This window comes from Chelonia mydas, chromosome 1 (genome assembly GCF_015237465.2).
Source record: "Chelonia mydas isolate rCheMyd1 chromosome 1, rCheMyd1.pri.v2, whole genome shotgun sequence".
Classification (NCBI taxonomy): Eukaryota; Metazoa; Chordata; order Testudines; family Cheloniidae; genus Chelonia; species Chelonia mydas.
In genome coordinates this window covers 319,930,955-319,955,361 of record NC_057849.1, presented here as the reverse complement: position 1 = coordinate 319,955,361, position 24,407 = coordinate 319,930,955, and the positions used below count along the sequence as shown (strand labels likewise).

Sequence of the window (24,407 nt, the reverse complement as noted above, 5' to 3'; positions counted from 1 at the left end):
CTGCATAGTCTTGATGGGGCCATAGGGGGCGGTCCATTAGTTGTTGGAATGTCGCCGGGACCCCATGGAGGCCAAAGGGCATCCGGGTAAATCGGTAAAGTCCCGTTGGGGTGGTGAACGCCATCTTCTCCTTAGAGATGGGGTCGAGCGGGATCTGCCAGTATCCCTTACTGAGGTCGGTGGTGGTGATGAAATGGGCCTCCCCTAGGCAGCCAAGCAGTTCATCCACATGGAGCATAAGATATGCATCAAACCTTGAGATGGCATTGACCCACCAGAAGTCTATACAGAAGCGCTGTGTTCTATCAGGCTTGGGTACCAAGACCACTGGACTGCGCCACTCACTCTGCCATGGCTCGATGACTCCTAGGGCTAGCATGGCCTATACTTCCTCCTTGACCTGCATTCGGTGCAGCAGAGGCCTAGTCGTCTCCTGGACTACGTTCCCTGGTTCAGTCTGGATGGCATGATGGACCAGGGTCGGGTAACCGGGTAGGACCATAAAAGTTCTCCTGAAAGCCTGCAGGAGATATTGGGCTTGCTTTCGCTGCTCCTCCATGAGCGTGTCGCCGAGCTGGTGGCCTGCAGGGTCCTCTGTCAGGGGCACGCAGGGACCCAACTCAGGTTCTAGCAGGTAAGGGTTAATAGGCCCTCCCACCACCATGTCAATAGATTCACGTGATATCGCTGGGTCGTCTTGCGCCAGTCAGACTGGTGGACCTCACAGGACGGGCCCGACCTTCCAGACCACCTCATAGGGTCCCTGCCAGCAGCTTCGATTCACTCGACAGTAGGAGGAGCAGGACCCGATCATTGGGCTCAAAGGCACGGACCCACGCTTCCTGGTTATAGGTTCGTTCCTGGGTTTCCTGTGCAGCTTTTAAGTTTTCGCATGCTAGGGCTCCGGCCTGAGTAAAGTGCTCCTGGAGCTGGAGAACATACTTCAGGAAGCCCTGGGTTGGTGACGGAGACTGCTCCCATGTCTACCGCATTAAGTCTAATAGGCCCCACGGGTAGTGGCCATATAGTCGCTCGAACGGGCAAAAATTTTGTTGATGACTGGGGTACCTCGCAGATTGCCAGCAGTAAGGGTGGGAGTAGCTGGTCCCACCAGCGTAGTTCCTCTGGGGAGTACTTGCGCAGCATTTCCTTCAGGGTCCAATTGAATCGTTCCACCAGCCGGTCAGTCTGTGGGTGGTAGACGGAGGTGCATAACTGTTTAACTCCCAGGAGCTCGCATACCTGCTGCAACAGCCGGGAGGTGAAGTTGGTGTCCTGGTCTGTTAGGATTTCCCGGGGCACGTGCACTCGAGCAAAGACCTTCACTAGTTCGCCAGCAATGGTTTGGTTGGTGGTGCTCCGCAATGGCACGGCCTCAGGAAAACGGGTGGCATAATCAACTATGACCAACACATACTGGAATCCCACGGCACTTCTCGGGAGCGGATTCACGAGGTCCATGGCCACCCGCTCAAATGGCATCTCCGCTATGGGCATGGGAACCAAAGGGTCCTTGGGTACCCCTGGGGGAGCCACTAATTGGCACTCCGGGCAGGAGCTACAGTAATTTCTCACCTCCTGGTGAATGCCGGGCCAGAAGAACCGCATCAAAATCCGGGCGAGGGTCTTTTCATGGCCCAAGTTTCCTGCGGCAGGGATGTCATGTGCAAGCTTCATTACTGCTCGGCTGTGGCACCAGCAGCTGGGTCCATGGTTCTTCCGTGCGGGGATTCCATTCCACCCCGGTAAAGACGGTCATGGCATAACTCAAAACGGGGCCCTGATTTGTGCTATGCGGGTCGATCAAGGCCCCATTGACAGCGACTGGTTGTCTGTAGGCGCCACTAAGGGTGGTGTCTACTCTTTGATTGCAGCAAAAGTTGGTATTAAGTCAGGGTTCGACAGCCAGCCCAGGCGGGGGGTCCACAGGTTCCTCAGTCCCTCCCTCAGGTTCCGGGTCCACCACGTCGTCCTCCAGTTGGACCTCGGGGCAATCTCCTTCCAGTGCAGGGGTCGAGCGGAGGATCTCCTTGAACGCCAGCCAGTCATGCCCCAGAATCACCAGGTAGGCTAATCGAGGGGCCAGGCTGACGATCATCCGTCGTGTGACCCTGGCTACCGTTCGTGGGATCTGGGCACTGGGGTAGGGCCGCACGTTGCCGTGGATGCATTGCAAACAGATCGTCCCCAGGTGGGGGTCGGCCCAGGGCCCCAAGGTCTGATGGATTAGCGTCTGGCCACAGCCCAAATCAGTCAGGGCCAGGGTTGGGTGGTCCCCGACAGCTACTGGAACCATGATCTTGGGGACCTGTGGCAGCCAGGCCCAGGTCTCTCCCGCACAGATGTGGCCGAAGCTGCATTCCATCTCAGTGCAGTCACACTGGAAGTATTCATATTTCCCACATAAAAAACAGGGCCCAAGTTCTGGGTGACCACCCCGGGTGGGGGCTCCCATCATGCCCCTGGGGGGACTCAGATTGGTCCTCGGGACACTCGGCATGGGGGGGTGGCGCAGATCCTTGTTGAGGTGGGAGTTCAGGGCATCTGGCCCGGAGCGAGCCTCTTGCCTGCGGGGGAGACTCCGAACTTTGGTCTGAGCCACCTTTCTTTTCAGGATTAGGGCACTCTGGCCCTGGGGGGTGGGCTCTGGTAGCTGGCCCCACCAGCGCTTCGGCCACGAGGAAGTCTTCCATCAAGGCAGCAGCTAGCGTTGCTGGCTGATGGCGAACCACCCAGACCCTTCCTCGTGCCAGGAAGATGTAAACGAACTGTTCTAAAATAATATGTTCCGTGACCTCGTCCATGGTCCTCCTCTCCGGCTGTAGTCACCGCTTACATGCTTCCTTCAGCTCTTGGGCCACCAACCAGGATCTGGTGCCTGTGGGGTAGGTTTGGCTCCAGAACCACTGCCAAAAGGTTTCCGGGCTGACATCCAAGGCATCCAGGATTGCTGCCTTTACCTTGCTATAATCCCTTGCATCCTCCGTAGACAGCCCTCTGTACGCTGTTTGGGCTGTCCTGGTTAAGTATGGGGCCGAGAGAGTGGCCCGTTGGTCAGGAGCCCACCCTGAAACCAGCGCCACGCTTTCAAAAACTACCAAAAAGGCTTTAGAGTTGTCATCGGGTCCCATCTTAGTCTGCCGCACCAGTGCAGTGGTGTGGGGTGACGCAGCTGCGGCTGGGGCGCCGAGGGGCGAGGCAGTACTATCGTCAGCTGCTGCAGGCATTGCCACTGTTGTTCCTAGTTCTAAACCCCCAGGTCCCGAATCAGCTGCTGTTGCTGTCCTCTCAGCTGCTGGAGTTGGGCTGCCTGCTGCTGCTGGAGCTGGGCCACCTGCTGTCGCTGCTGGCTCTCAGTCAGGAGCTTGATAAGTTTGTCCATATCCATGGCTCTTTCTGGGGTACATTCACACACACACACCCCCGACCCTTTCTCCCAGCAGTCGAGGGATCATGCCCACATTCTCCACCACATGTAGAGAGGTTAGCTGGGGCTCGTCTCTCTCCAGGGCAGCGGGGAACCACACCGCCTCACTAAATTCGGGAAGATGTCTTGTGGGGAATTAGTTCGGCTGTGGGAGTCTTCTTCTGCGGCCCTTGTGAGGGCAGAACTAAACACAGTAAGCCCAGGACCTAGGTCAGGGCAGGGCAATAGTGAGTCCGGCGCTTAGGCCCTCAGGCACGGGTTGAGCAACCACAGTATATAACAGCAAGCCCAGGCCCTAGGTCAGGGCGGGGCAGTAGAGAGTCAGGCGCTCAGGCAGGGGCTGAGCAACAACAGCATATAACAGTAAGTTCAGGCCCTTGGCTCTGAAGGGCTTGAGAGAGGGGGAGACTGCCACCGGCAAGTTGGGTGGCAGGGGGGACACAGGCCCTCCCACTCCACTGTGGCCCTAGCAGCGGCAGAAGACCTGCTGCTGAGTCAGTGGGGATCCTGGCCGCAACACACTGACATGGGTTCTGGCAGTGCTGCAGCCAGACTAGGGTCAGCTGCTTCCGGGTTACTTCCAGACTCCCCCTCTTGAGGTACCTGGGTCAGGGTGGTGTCCTCAGTGGGGTCCAGCACCATGAGTTCCTCGGGATAGCTGGCAAGGGACAAGCTCGTCAAGTCCTCCGGGTAGCTGGCACGGGGCAGGTTGGGCCAGTCCTTGGGTTTATCGCAGGCTGCTGGGGTTTCCCAGTCGCGAGCTAGACCGGAGGCGTCTGGCCTCCCTGGTGGCTGCCCTCTCAGTGAGCTCTGGGGTCGGGCCTTTATACTTCTGGTGCCATGCCTGACCCTCTAGGGGGCGGGCTCAGAGCTCCCTGACACCACCCACTCTGATGTCCAGAGGGTGTCCTCTCTCCAGGGCGGCAGGGAACCACACTGCCTTACTACAAGATTCAAAAAGTTAGTTTTATAACTTTTAAAATACAAATTGTCAATATCAGATGTCAAAAAATACAATCAAAATATCCTTAAGTTCTCAAGCAGCATTTTTCTTTCTTTGCCTATCTATACATTTTGATTAGCATTGATGGAAACATTTTTCATTAGTTTGTGTGTGTCCAGTTAAATTGACATTAACTTATATTTACTGATACAAATCTTATCCTTCCAAGCCTATGTATAATCTTCCTCCTCATACCAAAAAATGGATGGTATATGAAAAGTTTATTCGGTACAGTGTAAGTCTTTACTGGAATTCTCTCTCTCTCTCTCTCTCTCTCTCAACTGTAGAAACATTAGCTTTTTCTTTTCTTTTCTTTTCTTCTTTTTTTTTTAAATGGGGGGGATGATGTGCTTTGAAGCATGACACCATATGTTATCAGCTACCATGTTTAAGGTTTAGGCTGTCAGAACTGCTTTCTTGGTTAATTGACACTGAGATAAAAGCAGATTTTACCTGTTTGAAGATGTCGTATTTGGATCTTTCAGGGTGTGTGACATTTATGAACACCCACCCATCTGAAATTAATGTTTTAGATAACATCACTTGTGACCTTGCGAAGATCAAATCGACACAATCTAGTCCAAAAATGTTTTTCCTTGCTGATATACAGAATGCTGTCACCATAAGGTAGCAGTTCTCATGAGATCACAGAGTGGTCAGTGCCCTGGTTAGAGTAGTGTGCCTCTGCTACTAGACTGCAAGAATAGAAACTCCAAATGCTTAATGAATCATAGTTGTCAGTTCTAAACCTAAAGACAAATTAAAACTGCAGAACAGCTGTTTTTAGTTGGGCTTGGTGCATTAATATGTCAAGAATCCATTACTTTGAATGGAGGGGGTCTCCTTTACCCTTTTCCCTGCCAGGCAGGTTTGATTGTGGGTTCTCCCTCCCCTGCTGTTTCCTTACAGAAAGGGAAGAAAGGCTTCCTTTGAAGTGACAAGCTCATTGAAAGGAGAATGTAAATGCATATGTGTATTTATATTGGCAGGGTATAGCCTTAATATATACGATAAGCTTTTTAGCCAGGAATGTAATAGAAAGCTGGGGTGAAAGTAGGTTTGTCACATGCCATCTCAGCTGCAGTCCCTGTGGGGGTTTTGGGGGATGTCCTTCAGCTAAAGTGCACCAAAAATAAGTCTCCACAAATTCAATTTAAGAAGTTGTATTGTGAGGAATCAGTTTCTGACCCTGTCATATGCACAGGGTTAAAATATGGTTAATAACCATGGGGAGACTCCTAGGCACTACAATAATACAAATAATAAAGGTCATCCTGCCAGGATATGTCTCTACACTAGATTTTTTTTTCTTAACCCTGAATTGGTTAATTGCTACTTAACTTGAGGTGCTCAACATGAATGTAAAAGCTAATGTGGGCACACCCCACATGTTTGATCCAGGCTATATTTATTTCAATTTTTATATCAAGTTATTGAGGTATGTCTTGTAAAATTTCAGAATATAACTTCCTTAAAACTGAGCAGTGGAATGTGAAACTTCATGGTTTTTAAAAGTAAGACCAGTGCATTAAAACAAGTTTTTCAGTGCGTTATTTTTAATAATCTCAACTTTGATCTTTCTTATCTGTGTTGCGCTTTGGTGAGCGCGTATGACTGAAAAATCTTTGAAAAACCTTCTATTTCTTCCTTTGTATTTGCATAGTTGCAAAGTAATGTCTCTTTGAAGTTTCCTTTTACCTAATCATGACAGACCTAAACCACAAACAAAATTAATGAAAAAACCCTTTATGGTTTTTCCTAGCCTTATTTTGGTAAAATCCGGTATGGTTTGATTGCTTTAGAAGACTGTTTTTGCTCTTTGAATGGCAAATAGACTGTGTACACAGCATATTACACCAAGCGATTCCAGACATTTCTTGCTGTAATATGAAGCTGGTCATGAAACACTTTGTACATAAGGATGGTATCCTGTGAGTGGTTCATTTGCATTAAAAAGTGGCAGTATATTAAGGCACCCTAGTGCTGCTGTACTTTAAAGTTCCAGTCAGAGTTGCATTTAGAACTAAAATCCTTCTGTTTGACATTTTAATAATAGAATTTTGTATCCAGATCAACACACTAACTTTATGGGAAAGGTGAATTGTTACGGTTTTGGTTCAATGTGAGATCTTTTTGAATTTTCTACTGGGATCCAAATACTGAGGGGGTGTTTTTTGGAGGCCCTCTGAGGAGCAGTCTCTTAATCATGTGAAAACTACAAACTGGTGCGTCAGTTTAGAACACACCATTTTTCCTAGAGAAGATAAGGGGTTACCTAAATCTGAGAAAAAGTTGGTGAGGAAGTGACAACGATTTCAGGCAGTTTTTTGTTGTGTTTTGTTCTGGTTTTCCCATCCCCATTTAGGCCTCTTTTTTAGCAATGCTATGGAAGGGAAGGGAAGGGGGCTTTTATTTTTCTTTATTGCAGACCCACATACTGAGGGCTTTACAGGCACCCAGCAGTGGGTTAGCTAGGACTTTCAGAGCCTAAGTCCATTTTTAGCATACCTGGACATGTAATTACATGTCCTTAGAGAGAAATTCTGAGATGGCAGTTTATAGATGCACATGCATATTATGAAGACTGTTTCACTACTGTCTTAAAATGACTGAATGCTGGCAGGATTTAGTAGTGGTGATGTAGACCTGATGATCATGAGTGACTGACTGTCTTCTGGTATGATTTTCTTTATAAAGCCAAAAAAAAGAATCCAGAAATAAGAAAATATTTCTCCTTTTGCACATAGATGCATTTCAAGACTATAATTGCTTATAATAGGAAAATTTTCATCTAAATTCTCAAGGGCTCTTAACCTGTCTGTTAGCATTGTACTTATTACCTTCTGCATGTAGACAAGTTTACTTATGGAAAACTTGTACATACAAATTTGCAGGGGCACTTCTCAAGGCTATTTCTGAAATTGTGAAGTTTCTTTGGTGTGTTTTAGTTTCCTAAATTTCAATCAATAGTAAACCTAATAACCCTACATACTGAAACAACATAATACACTATTTTGCTAGTGCCATAAATTGTCTAAAAATCCCCAATGAAATAAACTGGTCTGAGTTTAATTTGCAGGACTTTCCTTCTCTTAGCTATCCTTTTCATGAATGGATTAGAAAAGTCTTGCCTAGTTGAATACATTTAAATGACTATATATTAACCTCATCTACCTTGTCTCTCTGTATATTAACCAGGCATTTGTCTTATCCATCCTTTCTCACTTATGGATCCTGTACTTTAGGGAGCTATTGAAATGTGAAGTATTTGTTGTTCATGACCATGGTACCTTTTCTGAGGGAAGTACAGCAGAATTGACCTACTCCTTTTCCTCCTCAACTCACCTGGCCTTCTGCGGGCACTGCACTAATATCTAGTAAAAGCTACAGCTTTATTTACACATAACAAAAAGTTGTTATACGGATTGACAAGTATTAATTAAGCATTGCAGTAGAACAGATCCCTGCCAAATTCCTCAGTAGTATGTGAACATCTCATTATAATGCTCAACTCCATATGACTTGCACCAAATGTTCTGCCTGTATCTGAGAGCATGACAAACCTTCTGCTCTTCCATTCCTATATATTTTCATTACATATGACCCTTCTTTCATACTAGACTCCATCCATATCAAAGCTGTTCCACTAGACAGAATAAGAAATCCAAAGTAAGAGGACACAGAACCCCACTGACATGTCTCTCTTTTTTCCTGTCAACCTTCCAGCCACAATAAGCAAAGGGGATAACATCTGTCTCCTTTGTTGTTTAATGTGGCATTCATGTTTTGCATAATGTTTAAAGTGTGTGTGGGGAGAGAATTTTGAACTTGATGCATAAAATTTTCAAAAGTGCATTTGGTACTTCGAAGCTTAAGTTTAAGTCACTTTTGAAAATGAGATTTTGGGTATGTCTACACTGCAGCTGGGACTCGTGCTAACTTAGTTTCAGCTAGTGTGCTAAAAGTAGCAGTGAGGACGTTGCAGCACTGGCTGAGACTTGGGCTGGGAGCCTGAGTTCAAGGCAGCCTGACCCCCTGGGTCCAAACTCAGACAGCCCAAGCTGCCTCCAGTATTGCAATCTCCACACGGACGTTTTTAACACACTAGCTCAAGGTGAGCTAGCGCAAGTCTGTCTGCCCACACTGGGAATCTCACCTCCTGGCTGCCGTGTAGACATACCTTAAGGTGCTTTTGAACACATTATATTCTCACACACACACACACACACACACACACAACTAAAAAGAATTCAAGATAGTTCTCAGAGGCTGATGTGGGGGTGGGGGGAAGGAAAAAGATGCTGTTGAAACAGGATCCTGGATCCTTTAAACAGATTTGGTTTGTGTACAAAATAATTGTAACAAGAACATTGTGTTGCTAGTTCTCTGGCCAAAACCATCCCTTACCTCCTCCCATAAAACCCAATCTAGTTTTAAAATACACACACCATTTCAAGACCTATAATATTACAATCATTCTTTTTTTTTTTTTAATTTAAAATAAATTGATTCAAGATTTGAAAGGTATGAACAAGAAATGGGGACACATGAAAGCATTTGATAAATTTTATCACTACCAGTGAGAGTTCAGTTTGGGCATTATGTAGGTTTTTGTTTTAAAGAGGCGGGGGCAGAGACGACCGGGGGGGGGGGGGGATGTGGGGTCCCCCCCAGATTTGCTGTTTGGCTTGTACTAAGCACGCTCAGTAATACTGCTGAGGCTGGCTGCCCTCACTCTGTGCCTTCCCACCCCTGCTGTCAGCAGGCACGGGTCATCTATGGGTGTGGGTTAGAACCAGGCTGAAGGGATGTGTGAAAATGCCCTTTACATGAAAACCTTCACAGGATCTCAAAACATTTTACAAAAGTGAGTAAACATCGGTTTCCATCTACAAATGGGGAAATTGAGATACGAGAAGGTTAAGTGACCAGGTCAGGTCACATGTTGAGCTATTGGCAGAGCTAGGTATACAAGACAAGCCCACCAGGCTCCCATCCTTTTGCTTTAACCTCTAGACCATAACTTTATTAAGAGGCATCCCATACAATGTAGTACATGTTATAGCTGAGTATTTCTGGTTATAGTTTTTCAAAGGGATATCATTAACCCTTGTGAGGAGGGCTTTTGCAGGGCCTGCCAATCTACTTGAGTACCATGTTAAGATGTTATGAAGTCCCTCTGCAAGGGAGAAACTTAATTTGAATTTGATAAACATTTTATCCCATTGCTTGGAATTCCTCATTCAACGTAAAAACAGTGAAAATGCTGGGGGGAGGGGAGCCAAGTGAATTAGTTTTTAATGAAGAATTAACATTTCTGAAGGATGTTTCTGATTTAGAGCACAGTACTGAGAGTCAGGAGATCTAAGTATTACTCCCAGCTCTACAACTGGCTTGCTGTTATCTCGGACAAATCACTTAGCCTGTCTGTGCCTTATTTTCCCTTCCTGGAAAATGTTTTGCAAATACACGTTGAGATCCTCTAAAGAAAGTGGCCCTTCACATAATCTTTCAAACTACATAAGTGCAAAGTATTAGCAATTTAAAAAAAAATTACCTTGCAACCAACACTGATAAGTTTTAATTGCTGCATGAATTATCTGGTAGCAAAGCCATTTCCCTAGTAAAGGATTAATAGTTTGGGCAGGGGAAGAGTCTAAGAATTGTTGTGATGAGCTGATCTGCCACTTCTGCAGAGAGGAGTATGTGGTAGGAACACTGCAGCTTTTCCAGTTATTAGGGTGGAGAAGCCCTCTTAGAACAATTCCAGTCCTCTTCTGTGGCCCAGGCAAGAGCATCCTACCCTTGCCCATTTGAGTTTTTAAGGCTGGGATTTGGGGACAGAGACTTTGATGAGAGTTGGAGGTGCTGAACATGTTCTTAAATCTACACTTTTCAATGCATGTGGTTGGTTACCAGTCAAACATAAGTATTTTCATAAGTTCATAAGGACAATAAGGAATTTTTAAAATATAATAGGAACAAAAAGAATCCTGACAATGGTATTGGTCCATTACTAAATGGCAATGGTAGAATTATCAGCAATAATGTAGAAAATGTAGAGGTCTTCAGTAAATATTTCTGTTATTTATTTGGAGTAAAACAGATGATATGGTCTCCTCATATGGTGAAACACACTTTCCATTTCACTAATATCTCTGGAGGATGTTAAACAGAAGCTACTAAAGTCAGATACTTTAAAATCAGCAGGTCCAGGTGACTTGCGTTCAAGAGTTTTAAAAGAACTGGCTGAGGAGCTCTCTGGACTGTTAATATTGATTTTCAATAAGTCTTGGAACACTGGGGAAGTTCCAGAAGACTGGAAGTCAGCTAGTTTGCTAGTTTTTTAAAAGGTGAACAGGATGACCTAGGTAATTATAGATCTGTCAGCCTGACATCAATCCCGGTCAAGGTAATGGAGCAGCGGGTACAGGACTCAATTAGTAAAGAGCTAAAGGAAGGTAATGTAATTAATTCAAATCAACATAGTTTACGGAAAATAGATCTGATCAAACTAACTTAATATTTGGTTTTGATGAGGTTACAAGTTTGGTTGACAAAGGTAATAGTGTTGACGTAATATACTTAGGCTTGTGTAAGGCATTTGACTTGGTACTGCATAACATTTTGATTAAAAAACTAGAATGATATAAAATTAGCACACATTAAATAGATTGAAAACCGGCTGATAGTTAAATTTTGAGACCAGTAAACAAGGAATCATCATTGAGCAGGTTTGCTTCCATAAAGGTTAGTTCTTTCTTCGATTTAACATTTTTGTCAATGACCTGGAAGAAGACATAAAATCATCACTGATAGTTTGCCGATAACACAAAAGTCAGGGGAGTTTTATATAATGAAGGGGACAAGTCACTGATGCAAAGCAATCTGGATCCCTTGGTAAACTGGGCACAAGCAAACTGTTTTAATACAGCTTAAGTCTATGCATCTGTTAACAAAGAATGAAGACCATACTTACAGGATGGGGAAATCTATCCCAGGAATCAGTGATTCTGAAAAAAATTTGGAGGTTGTGGTGGATAATCAGGTGAAAATGAACTCCCAGTGTTATGGTATGGCCAAAAGAGCTAATGTGATCCTGGGAGAATCTTGAGTAGGAATAGAGAGGTTATTTTACCTCTGAATTTGGCACTGGTGTGACCTTGCTGGAATATTGTGTCCAGTTCTGCTATCCACAATTCAAGAAATATGTTGATAAATTGGAGTAGGTTCAGAGAAGAACCACAAGAACGATAAAGGATTAGAAAACCTGCTTTATAGTGATAGTGTGAAGGAGCTCCATCTGTTTTGCTTGACAAAGAGGAGGTGAAGGGGTAACTTGATTACACATTATAAATACATACGTGAAGAACAAATATTTAATAGTGGGTTCTTCAATCAAGCAGAGAAAGGTATAACATGATCCAATGGCTGGAAGTTGCACCTGGACAGATTCAGACAGGAAATAAGGCTTATATTTTTAATGGTAAGAGTAATTAACTATTGGAAGAATTTACCAAGGCATATGCTGGCCATTTAAAAATATGCTCTAAGAATTATTGTGGGGAAGTTCTATGGCCTGTATTTAGACAGGAAGTCAGAGTAGATTATGGTCCCTTCTGTTCTTATAGATGCACAGATTCTAAGTGCCTTTATGTCGCTATAAGGATTTTTGGGGGGGCTTTTTCCCTTTAAAAAAATATCTTGGAAAAGCTTGTAACACAATCCTAGCATGCAAAATAACAGTGTAATCTTAGCTACATTGTTTACATTTTCTACATTATTCTGGTTAAATGTATTTGTTCACTGATATTGTCATAAGATTCATATTGTAGAACATGAGCATGTCCAGTGCAGCTAAGTTAATGATTCAGACGTTATTACTATAGGTGGGGATTTACCATAGGGTTGATTGGACAGCAGTGTGTGGCTCACAGGGAACTGTTCAGAATAGGTGGTGGGGAAATAACTCTGCAAAGGCAGCACAATTCTTCTCACAGAATCATAGAATATCAGGGTTGGAAGGGACCTCAGGAGGTCATCTAGTCCAACCCCCTGCTCAAAGCAGGACCAATCCCCAACTAAATCATCCCAGCCAGGGCTTTGTCAAGCCTGACCTTAAAAACTTCTAAAGAAGGAGATTCCACCACCTCCCTAGATAACGCATTCCAGTGTTTCACCACCCTCCTAGTGAAAAAGTTTTTCCTAATATCCAACCTAAACCTCCCCCACTGCAATTTGAGACCATTACTCCTCGTTCTGTCATCTGCTACCACTGAGAATAGTCTAGATCCATCCTCTTTGGAACCCCCTTTCAGGTAGTTTAAAGCAGCTATCAAATCCCCCCTCATTCTTCTCTTCCACAGACTAAACAATCCCAGTTCCCTCAGCCTCTCCTCATAAGTCATGTGTTCCAGTCCCCTAAGCATTTTTGTTGCCCTCCGCTGGACGCTTTCCAATTTTTCACATCCTTCTAATGTGGGGCCCAAAACTGGACACAGTACTCCAGATGAGGTCTCACCAATGTCGAATAGAGGGGAACGATCACATCCCTCGATCTGCTGGCAATGCCCCTACTTATACATCCCAAAATGCCATTGGCCTTCTTGGCAACAAGGGCACACTGTTGACTCATATCCAGCTTCTCGTCCACTGTAACCCCTAGGTCCTTTTCTGCAGAACTGCTGCCTAGCCATTCGGTCCCTAGTCTGTAGTGATGCCTGGGATTCTTCCATCCTAAGTGCAGGACTCTGCACTTGTCCTTGTTGAACCTCATCAGATTTCTTTTGGCCCAATCTTCTAATTTGTCTAGGTCCCTCTGTATCCTGTCCTTACCCTCCAGCGTATCTACCTCTCCTCCCAGTTTAGTGTGATCTGCAAACTTGCTGAGGGTGCAATCCACACCATCCTCCAGATCATTTATGAAGATATTGAACAAAACCAGCCTGAGGATCAACCCTTGGGGCACTCCACTTGATACTGGCTGCCAACTAGACATGGAGCCATTGATCACTACCTGTTGAGCCCGACAATCTAGCCAACTTTTTATCCACCTTATAGTCCATTCATCCAGCCCATACTTTAACTTGCTGGCAAGAATACTGTGGGAGACCGTGTCAAAAGCTTTGCTAAAGTCAAGGAACAACACGTCCTCTGCTTTCCCCTCATCCACAGAGCAAGTTATCTCGTCATAGAAGGCAATTAGATTAGTCAGGCATGACTTGCCCTTGGTGAATCCATGCTGACTGTTCCTGATCACTTTCCCCTCCTCTAAGTGTTTCAGCATTGATTCCTTGAGGATCTGCTCCATGATTTTTCCAGGGACGGAGGTGAGGCTGACTGGCCTGCAGTTCCCAGGATCCTCCTTCTTCCCTTTTTTAAAGATGGGCACTACATTAGCCTTTTTCCAGTTGTCCGGGACTTTCCCCGATCACCATGAGTTTTCAAAGATAATGGCCAATGGCTCTGCAATCACATCCGCCAACTCCTTTAGCACTCTCGGATGCAGCGCATCCGACCCCATGGACTTGTGCTCGTCCAGCTTTTCTAAATAGTCCCGAACCACTTCTTTCTCCACAGAGGGCTGGTCACCTCCTTCCCAAGCTGTGCTGCCCAGTGCAGTAGTCTGGGAGCTGACCTTGTTCATGAAGACAGAGGCAAAAAAAGCATTGAGTACATTAGCTTTTTCCACATCCTCTGTCACTAGGTTGCCTCCCTCATTCAGTAAGGGGCCCACACTTTCCTTGGCTTTCTTCTTGTTGCTAACGTACCTGAAGAAACCCTTCTTGTTACTCAACACCTCTTGCTAGCTGCAACTCCAAGTGTGATTTGGCCTTCCTGATTTCATTCCTACATGCCCGAGCAATATTTTTATACTCTTCCCTGGTCTTTTGTCCAATCTTCCACTTCTTGTAAGCTGCTTTTTTGTGTTTAAGATCAGCAAGGATTTCACTGTGAAGCCAAGCTGGTCGCCTGCCATATTTATTATACTTTCTACACATCGGGATGGTTTGTCCCTGTAACCTCAATAAGGATTCTTTAAAATACAGCCAACTCTCCTGGACTCCTTTCCCCCTCATGTTCTTCTCCCAGGGGATCCTGCCCATAAGTTCCCAGAGGGAGTCAGTCTGCTTTTCTGAAGTCCAGGGTCCGTATTTTGCTGCTCTCCTTTCTTCCCTGTGTCAGGATCCTGAACTCGACCATCTCATGGTCACTGCCTCCCAGGTTCCCATCCACTTTTGCTTCCCCCTACTAATTCTTCCCGGTTTGTGAGCATCAGGTCAAGAAGAGCTCTGCCCCTAGTTGGTTCCTCCAGCATTTGCACCAGGAACAGCAGAGATCAACTCATTCTGTAGTCCACAGCAGGGATCAATGGAGTTTTCGTCGTTTCCCCATAGAGGTGGAAGGGACAACCTGGCCTTTGCTTTCCTTCGGCTAGGATTTGGTGAGGTATTCCTGTCATGAGTCTGTTGTGGTCAAAACATTGAGACAATGCAACGAGTTGTTTGCTTTGTTGATCTACAGATATCTTTAGATATTTTGTTCATGTTTAGAGATATGGGTGTTTTTAGTTACAACCAAAGCAGTGTTCAACTTCTTGTAAAACAGCCCAGTAGCTACTATTAGATCAAGTTACCAAAATATTGTATGAAAAATAGTGCAATGGCATTAGATTGTGAAATCCCTAAGTATGAAGAAAAACTATTAAATCCTGGAGTATGTTTCCTTTTTAGTTTTCTATACAGCATAGAGAGAACTTCAAAGTGAAGAGGGAAAAGAGAACATGTGTTTACATTTTATTTGCAATGTAAATATTAAAAACTTATAAAGAGTAACACTTATTGATTTGATTCCCACGTGTGTGAGTGTCAGATATTTCAGTAGCAGAAGAGAAAGTTAAGTAATATAAGAAAGGAAGAAAATTTCAGCAAAGATTCTAAATATAATGGAGAGTCCACTTGTCAGATGTGCAGAATGGCTGGCTGTTCCAAATGATGGGAGTTGTGGAGGAGAAGGTTCTTACATTAATACTAGCAAGATGGTATTAAAGAACGAGAGGAGGCCAGTGTAAGACTAGCAGAGAGGGGGGCGTGAAAGGAGGAATATAGAGACACAAGGAGTGAAATCCTGGCTCCATTGCAGTCAGTTGGAGTTTTGCCATTGACTTCAGTGCAGTCAGCATTTCCTCCCAGGTCTATGAGGTAAGGCTATGGAATGTTTAAAAAAAGAAAAAGACCATGGAAAATTTAAAAAATAAGGTTGATTTTGAACTAGATTGTCAAATGAAGACCCAATGGAATGTCTAAAAAATGTGGATGATGCAGTCATCCACCTTTGGGTATATGTGAAGGTGTATACTATCTTTCTTCATATGCTGGAGTCTGGAGACCTGGGTCTTGGGAAGGCATAGAAAAGGAAATTCCAGAAGTGAGGCATAAAGAAATGAGGCATGGATGATAATTTCAACAGAGGAGCAGTCAAGGTAATAGCAAAATAAGTATTGCCCCTCTTTCAGACTAGTTCCCTTGTTCCTTCTCTTCATTAAGCACTTATGCTTTGTTCAAAGTCTGCTGAGAACAGCATCTTGGTTTATGATTCCATCTGCAATTTGCTAGGCATGTTCTGGGGACTAAAGGAATGGTCACTATCTTGAGCTCATAGTCTAAGGACACTGACAAGGGTTGAGGGAAGGCAAGCAACAAAGGTAATTTTTTAAAAAAAAGTCACCTCTTACATTTTGTTACAATTAGACTTGCTTTTAAAAATAGCTTTGTGGGTTAACCTCTTAAGCTAATAGTTAATAGCCTGTATTGCAATGTGGGTGATTTAATTTGGAGTCTGTCTCTTGCTACCTACGCTAGGAGGTACTATACAGGCTGCACGCTAACGCCATGTCTACACTACAGTGACTATAGTAGGACAGCTATGGTAATGCAGCTGTAGCGTAGATGCTTCCTAAATTGATGGATTTTTTGTTTTGTTTTGTTTTTTCTTTTGATATGGATAATCCACCTTTTGGAGAGGCGATAGCTAGGTCAATGGAGGAATTCTTCCGTTCGCATATGCAAGTTAGGCAAATCTAACTATGTCACACAGGGAACAAAATTTTTCATAGCCCTGAGCAATGTAGCTAGGCCAATTTAATTCGTAGGTGTAGAACAGTGGGAAAGGAGTGCTCTTTATCACCCAACAATGGCATTTTTGGCCTTGTTGATGAGCTTTAAAAAGTCCTGTTCAGCACTTCTTAGCCATAAGGTTGATGGCTGTATTGAAGGGCCTCAAGTGTTGTGAGATTTACAGCAGTACTAAAAAGGAGCTTGGAGCTCCCATAGAGAAGGGGGGCAGGGGGGATTGTTTCATTCCTAATTAAAATGTTTTTGAATTCCATGGACAAAACTGCTTTGCCCTCCTGAAATCCCATTTCATTCCTGAGTTATGTTCTTATGTCAAATGGTTTTGGAGCTATCTGCCACAGCACATAGGAATGTCACATCACTTTAGTTACTTGGTAACGTTTTTGCTTAGGAAAGGTCTAACACATTACTAAAATGAATATGTTGCTAGGGAATATCGCACCTGGTCCTGCAACACTTATTTGCTAAGTAGTCCAATTAAGTCAATAGGGCTAGACTACTTGCAAAAGTAAGGCTTGCACATATAAGATGCTTGATGTAACATCTGGGTAGACAAGTGGTGGTGTATATTATCAGGCTGGTTACTTTAATGAGCATAAATCCATTATGTATTTAAAATAATTCAAACTCTCATCACCTGAAACGTGTCACATTTGTCTGAACTTGGGATATCCTATAGTAATCAAATCTTACTGCACAATGGAACCTCCAGTAGATATGCAGTCCCTAATTCTGGGAACAGAAATATAAATCAAACTGGCCTACATTTTAAAAAAATCAGTTTGAGACACTTCAGAATGCCATTCTTTTACAAATGAAAAATGATTGGTGAAATCTGACTATATGTAAAATGCATATTTTCCTATCAAAGTTAAGTGAATTATATGACAAATTAGATTTTACTCCAAAAAGCAAAAGGACAGAAAAGATACTGCAACACATAGAACATCTTCTCAAGTACCAAACATTTAAATTATTTGAACAACTTGACTTCTAGGTACCACTAAATAAGACATTTCTGCACACGGACAAACTGGATACGCATGCAAAACACGCTGTCTCCAATAGAAATTACATTCAAACAGATCTTAAACCCTCCTATAGCACTATTTAACACTATAGTGACAGTTCGCCGGAATGAAACAGGTGAACTAAAGAGCAAATAGGTGACTGGGAAATTGTCTTGGGCAGTAATGACAGCTCTAATAGGCAAAGGCAATTGCAACTATTGTTATGCTCCTAAAATGGGGGGACACAAAAAAATCGTATACTTTTTGGAAAACTAACAGGAAGTCACCTCTCCATATTCTTGAGAAGGCTTGGTACAAATAGGCTTCTGGTTGTAGAATGATGTGAGAGAGAGTGAATATAGCTCCCTAGCCCTTTCCTACATTCTGACACATCTTGGTTGAATGTAACAACAAATCTCCAAAATAGCTGCCCCAAATTATGAAATCATTGGCTCAAATCATTTCACACTGTCCAGGTTTGGACACACAAACTAAACATAATGTAAGACACAAAGCTAATCACATTGAGAATTAGACAATCATACAGTTCAGTAGATGGTGCAATTCTTTATAAGGTCATCAACTGTTTATAAGTGTATTTCTTTTCTAACCAAATCTATAAAGGAAAGGGAATGGAAACTCATGCAATATATTAAACAATATGAACTTCTTCTGAAACTTTCTAGTGTAATACTTTTGAATTTCATTTTCTTCAGGTAATAACTCTCACAAACTACTTAAGTACTAAATATCTACTTACCTGTGATTGTTTAAAGTACAATGGCAATACTTCATATTTACACCAATGTGAGATCAGAATCAGACCCTTAGTTTTTGAAGTCAATAGACATAAACCAATGCGAGATCAGAATTGGGACATATATATCTGGTGCACGTGCTGTTAAAGATAGAATTGAAAATTTACTCTTGGACATTATAACATAGATGTTTCTGTAGCAATGCTACTCTGTAGCATTATTGCATAGATGTTTCTTCATATCAAAATGCAGTGACTAAAGTGTTTTGATAAATTCACTTCTGTATCTTATAGCCCTTTCCAAGGCAACAAATGAAGTGACTGCAGTTAAAAAGCAATCTGAAGGTCTTAAAAGAGAATATGATCGCCTTATGAAAGAACATGAACGGCTGCAGGTAGGTGGTTGTGGTTCACTGCATGAGCAGAATGTTCTGAAATTGTACTAACAAAATTACACAAGTTGGATGTTTCTTTTCCAAGAGCAAGAGAATTTATCAAACCCTTCAGTATATGTTACAATGGAAATTACTCCCTGAAGGTAATAAAAATACCTAGTAGAATTCTGCCTTCTTGCAGGAATCTTATGGCAAAGTTGGGTAGTATTTTTCTGAGGTAAGGAAAGGTGGCATCATCAGATTTCTAGGTTGATGTGCTATAGCTTGGGGGCTGAGTTCAGGATTCATGTGAAGTCCTTCACTCAAGGACTGAGCCTGAGAGCTTCAAGAAGGTAATGGAAATTACAATGAGAGGGAGGGTTTGGGGTTGGTTTTTGTTTTATGGTTTTAAACATTCCTCTATGATGTTTGCAATGCAAATGCTGCAGCATTTTTAATGCTCAAGAATCAGGAAGCAAGAGACTACAAACAGGTCAGTCTAAACACACTGTTCAAACTAAGTGATGTGCAAGATGTTAACAGGCAGCCTAACTGGCAAAAGCTGAATAACACTTTAAAAAATCATTTCATGGATTTTTATTGGGCTTAGGGGTTCAGAGGCATTGAAATACTATAAAAACATAGTTAGGGCTGGTAGCACTGCCTGTTAAGATTGCCAGACCCTTCCCATGTAAGACCCTATTTTCAGTTGATTAAAAATTGTCAAACTTTAATTGTATGGGATGAAATTTTCCATTCCAGGTGTCTGCCTCAGGATCAATTTTTTTAAAAAGTTTTTCAGCCAAAATCGTTCAGCTGTTTCCAAGAGCAAAGTTGTGGAAAATACATTGTTTTACGGTATTAACAAAATTCTGGTGAGCTTTTCTTTGAGACGCTCTAGTGCCCCTGTGCTTTGGAGCAGTACCTGGAAATTTGGCAGCCGATGGCCTTTGTGTCAGAAATGTACCTGTGCTGTTGGGAAAAACTGGTGCAAACATTACTAAATTACAAACTATTTAAAAAATATTCACATGTGACAGCTAAAACATCTGAAGATTCCGTCTTTCCTGAGCATGCTCCAGCCCCACAGAGAACCTGTACTGACTAGACTATGCATATGCAACCCCCAGAGTGACTGAATATATTCCAGCCCAGAGCTTTAGGGCAGAAGCTGGATTTTCTCTGTAATTGCAGCTCCCTGCTGCCTCAGGCTGGGCACTAGAACTGAATACAGGGAGCTAGCGTCACCTGTGCCGTCAGTGGCACGCAGACCCAGAAACATAGTTTTGCTGCTGCACAGGGAGCATGAAGAGGAAGCTACTTGACTTAAAATACAGAGAGGACGAGCAGCAAAAAGGAGTGGGGGAGGGAGCGAAAGGAGTAGAGTGGTGCAAGGTATCTGATAAAACTGAGGGAGGGGAGAGAGAAAATGACGGAGCTGGGGAGACTGGTTGGGCAATAAGACTGCGAGTAAGGAGAGGAGACTGGGGGCTTGTCTCAACTTATCAGGGGACTGATGCACAGCGATTGATCCACTGGCGGTCGATTTAGCAGGTCTAGTGAAGACCCACTAAATTGACCACCGATCACTCTCCCGTCGACTCCGGTACTCCACTGGAACAAGAAGCATAAAGTAAGACGACTGGAAAGTTTCTCCCATCAACCCCACATGGTGTAGACATCGTACTAAGTCGACCTAAGGTACATCAACTCCGGCTACATTATTCACATAGCTGGAATTGCATAACTTGGGTCAATTTAGCCCTGTAGTGTAGACCTGCCCTAGGATTTGGATGGGGAGATAGCAGGGGGAGGCTGAACTAGGAGACTGGGATGAGAAGCCTGAGAAGTGGAGAGTTGGACTTGGACAAGTAGCCCAGGGGTGGGGAAGACACAAGATTGTGACACGTTGAAGAGGATGAGGCTGAAGGAGTCAAGTTTGGGGAGGGGGGCAGGAGAGAACAGGCAGAAAGGTCTTAATGCTCCCTACAGTATAGTCTCTTCCAAAGCCAAGAATGGAAACCAAGATTCCTGAGTCTCACCATTCCTCTGTCATCAGCAATATCTGTGAACCCCCCTGGCAAAGTGTGTGTCTCATTCCCCCACACTCATGCTGATCCACATTGAGGATGACATCCTACTACTCCTATCAGTTACTCCATTAGGTCAAGTGACAGAGATGTGTGTGGTGGATCTAAAGGTTCCAACCCTGCTGATGAACCATGTGGGTGTCCATATGATGCCACATGGTGGAATTTTTTTTTGGTTGTCCTTTTTTAAAAAAAAAAAAAAAGAGAGAGAGAAATTGCACGCACAAAGACAACTGTTAAAAGAACATATTGAATGAGGATAAAAGCAAAATATCAAATAGGTGCACATTGACTGTCCATCCTGAGCGCTGGCTCTTTGGAAGAAATAGTAGATGTGATCTTGTAAGGAAACACCTTGTCATAATGTGCATGCACACAAGGGAGCCAAATTAAAGTTGCACAGGCAACCTTAATTCTGTTGTTCCTAACTTTTTGAGTGTTTGACTTTGCAACCTTATTGTTACTTTAATATAGTTTTTTTGTGTACAAGATTGCTTTTCCCCTCTCCCCTCACTTCTCCTTCAACTAAGCATTGAGCATATTTGCCTCTTTTCTTCCTCCCGGCTCAGGACAAGTAATACCTTATTAGTTCTATATTAACACATACTCACTGTGAGAAAAATATGGATATATTCAATTTCACAGACATTGCTAACACATGTGAACCCCTGCAAATACTCAGCCTTGACCTAAAAAAAATGAAACTCTTAAGTTCTGAGAAGCTGAGACAATTCTGCCACTATTCTAAAGTACAGCTTCAGTTAGAGAAGTAACTCTGTAAAATGTCACCACCCACATTAGCGCCCTGTAGGTCTATCATGTATGTTTGCTGGAGAAAACGTCATTTTGTTTCTGTTAATTGTATTAAGCAACTTGTATGTGCCACTGGAACTAGACTCCAGCAGTGCTGTACTGGAGAGAGCAGAATTCTATTGACTCCTACATCAACAAAATTGCCTGCCAAGTTCTAAGTGTAGAATCTTCGTTATGGGTGGTGATGTAGCCTCCAGAAAGAATACAGATGGCTTTCAGGAGGAGATTGCAATCTATTGTGGGGTTTTGTTTTGCTGTTATATACCTTTGATTTGCTAAATGAACAAACTTTATTTCTCAAAATGAAGAGAATATGGAACTCCATGTGTAGTTTTGGTGGTTTTGGTCACTTTTGACAATTGCTGCACTTAAGCTAAAATCTCTGTGGGCTTGTCTTCACTACCAGGGTAAGTCAACCCAAGTTACATTACTCCATGTACGTGAATAATGTAGCTGGAGTTGACGTAGCTTAGGTTGACTTACCCCGGTGTCTTCACTGTGCTGCATTGATGGGAGACACTCTCCAGTCGACTTACCTTACTCTTCTTGGAGGGGTCGACCGGAGAGCGCTCAGCCATCGATTTAGCAGGTCTTCACTAGACCCACTAAATTGACACCCACTACATCGATTGCAGCAGCATCAATCTCCCTAATAGTGAAGACAAGCCCTTTCTTATAGATAGGAAATCAACATGAGTGTTGAGGAAGACAGACTTTTCCCCTCAACCCAGAAGCCAGACCCCAACCACCTACATAGCTGCATCCATACTGCAGCTTATGAGCTGTAGCAGGGGTGGCCAAACTGCAGCTCGTGAGCCGCGTGCGGCTCTTTTACAGTTAAAGTGCAGCTCGCAGAGCCCCCCCATCCTCTGCCTACCAGACTGGGGTTAGGAGGAGCTCGGGGCTTCTGCCTGCAGCAGGGTGTGGGGCTTGGGGCTGCTTCTGCACAGCAGGGAGGGGTTCTTGGGGTTTCAGCCTCATGGGGTGTGCCTGCCAGGGCGCAGGACTTCAGCAGGAGCAGGGTTGAATCCCCAAGCCCCAGCAGACACACCCCAGTTCTCAAACTTCTGAAGATTGTCATCTCTGGCTCGGAGGGTCAGTGAGTTTGGCCACCCCTGAGCTATAGTAATAGCTGCAGCCTACTGGCCTTTTGGGGGCATATGGTTGTAGTTAGTAGGTCTGTACAGTGTACTGGCTAAATCTCCTGGCCAGCTCGCCCACCCACAACCCCTCCCGAAGTCCCTGTGGAGAGAACTCCATGGATCTTAGCTCTGGGATGTGAAGTCCAACTGTGCCATTCCTCCTCATCTTGGTTCTCCTCATGCAGTGGAACCATAGTGTTTCTGATGCATTCTGAACTTGTGTGGCCACAGAGAGAGCCCAGTATCTCTTGCCCTTTCAGGATTTAACATTAGAATATTCATCCTGAGACATCTGTTACTAATCTTGCCAAATGCAAAAATTGTTCATTTGCTTCTTTCTGACATGTCTGTCTCTTTGTTTGCAGGACCTCCTAGATGAAGAGGAGGATAAGAAAGACCTGTAGAAGCAATTCAGGAAAGACTACTTAGATATAACTGCATCAGTGTGAAGTCTCTTGTTCTTCTCTTTAACCTCCTGAAGTAGATGGCACAAGGTTTGATTTTCTTAAGAAAATCAAATGCACTGTAGTTCACTACTCAGATTCTACTTATAGCTCTTGGTTGCCAAATATATTCCGTGTTGCAATGAGAATACTAAGTGATATATGGTATATGCCTTGAAGTTTATATTTCAGTTCTTGTGAGGAAAAATGTAAGCATATAAATGGAAATTTTCCATCTGCACTAACAACTCAGATGATCTCTATCCTTTTGCCCTCAAAAATGATAAAAGATCATGCACAATAACACCAATTGCTTGTAACATTTGAGTGGTTTTGTAAATCACACTAAACCATGAAAACATGGTGACTTTAACCCTTTTTTGCCAGCAGTCCTATGAAATTTGATTACTTATGGGTTAAATAAGGCAAAATATTCTTCATTTTCCATTCTACTTATGTAGAAGGATTTGATTGACAATCAGTAAAAATATGAAAGTTAGATTTCTAAATCCACCTCACACTAGTTTGTTTTTTCCCATTGTGCCACACAGATGGGTGTGTTTCACAATTATCCATTTTGCATGCCTTTGGGTTATTCTTTTGGAGTACTTCAGAATTTTTTGTCATAAATAGTATTGGTGAGGTTTTTATTGTTCCCTGATTCATTTGTACAAGGATTTAAATCTATTGTTTACTGTGTGTGTGTGTGTGCGCGCCACTGAGCTTTCTTGCTTTGCAAAGTGTAAAATTCTTTAAAGAACGTTCATGTATAATTTACTTATACTGATGAAAAGCAGTTCATGGTTGAAGGAGTAATTCTACAATACCTCAAATTAAATATACATTGTTTTTACATTTTGCATCTGACAGCTAAATTCTGAGTAATTTTTTCATTAGTGATTCAAATTTTGTACTTAGAAGTTGGATATGATGATTATATTAAAGGGATTGTTTAAGCTTGTGAGTTTCAGTGTGTTTGTGGAAAATGTCCATTTTATCTGATAAACTGTCTCCATTAAAACCTGAAAATCAGAGTTTATAATTACCCACATGAAGAACAAAACATTTTCATAACATTACTATTTCACTTGCCTTGTCCAATAAATATGTATGTTTGATGCTGATAATAGTGTTTTTAAATTAATACAGACCAGAGGGTTCAAAAATGAATGTTAATCCAAAAGTTCAGAACAGATCATTTGAACACAACATGT

At 43.3% G+C, this 24,407-nt stretch overlaps 1 protein-coding gene across 2 annotated transcripts in view; it reads left to right on the top strand.

Annotated features, from left to right (window-relative positions):
- Positions 1–24,153, top strand: part of BCAP29 (B cell receptor associated protein 29) — a 54,043-nt gene extending 29,890 nt beyond the window's left edge. Inside the window, exons 7-8 of one of the 2 annotated variants that reach the window (XM_037889137.2) lie at positions 18,626–18,726; positions 23,116–24,153. In XM_037889137.2, the coding sequence (XP_037745065.2) occupies positions 18,626–18,726; positions 23,116–23,154 (140 nt within the window). In that variant the 3' untranslated portion in view covers positions 23,155–24,153. Of the gene's footprint in view, positions 1–18,625; positions 18,734–22,782; positions 23,054–23,115 lie in introns of those variants that run through there. The other variant, XM_043551598.1, reaches the window with a different exon arrangement.
- Positions 24,154–24,407: the final 254 nt, after the last annotated feature.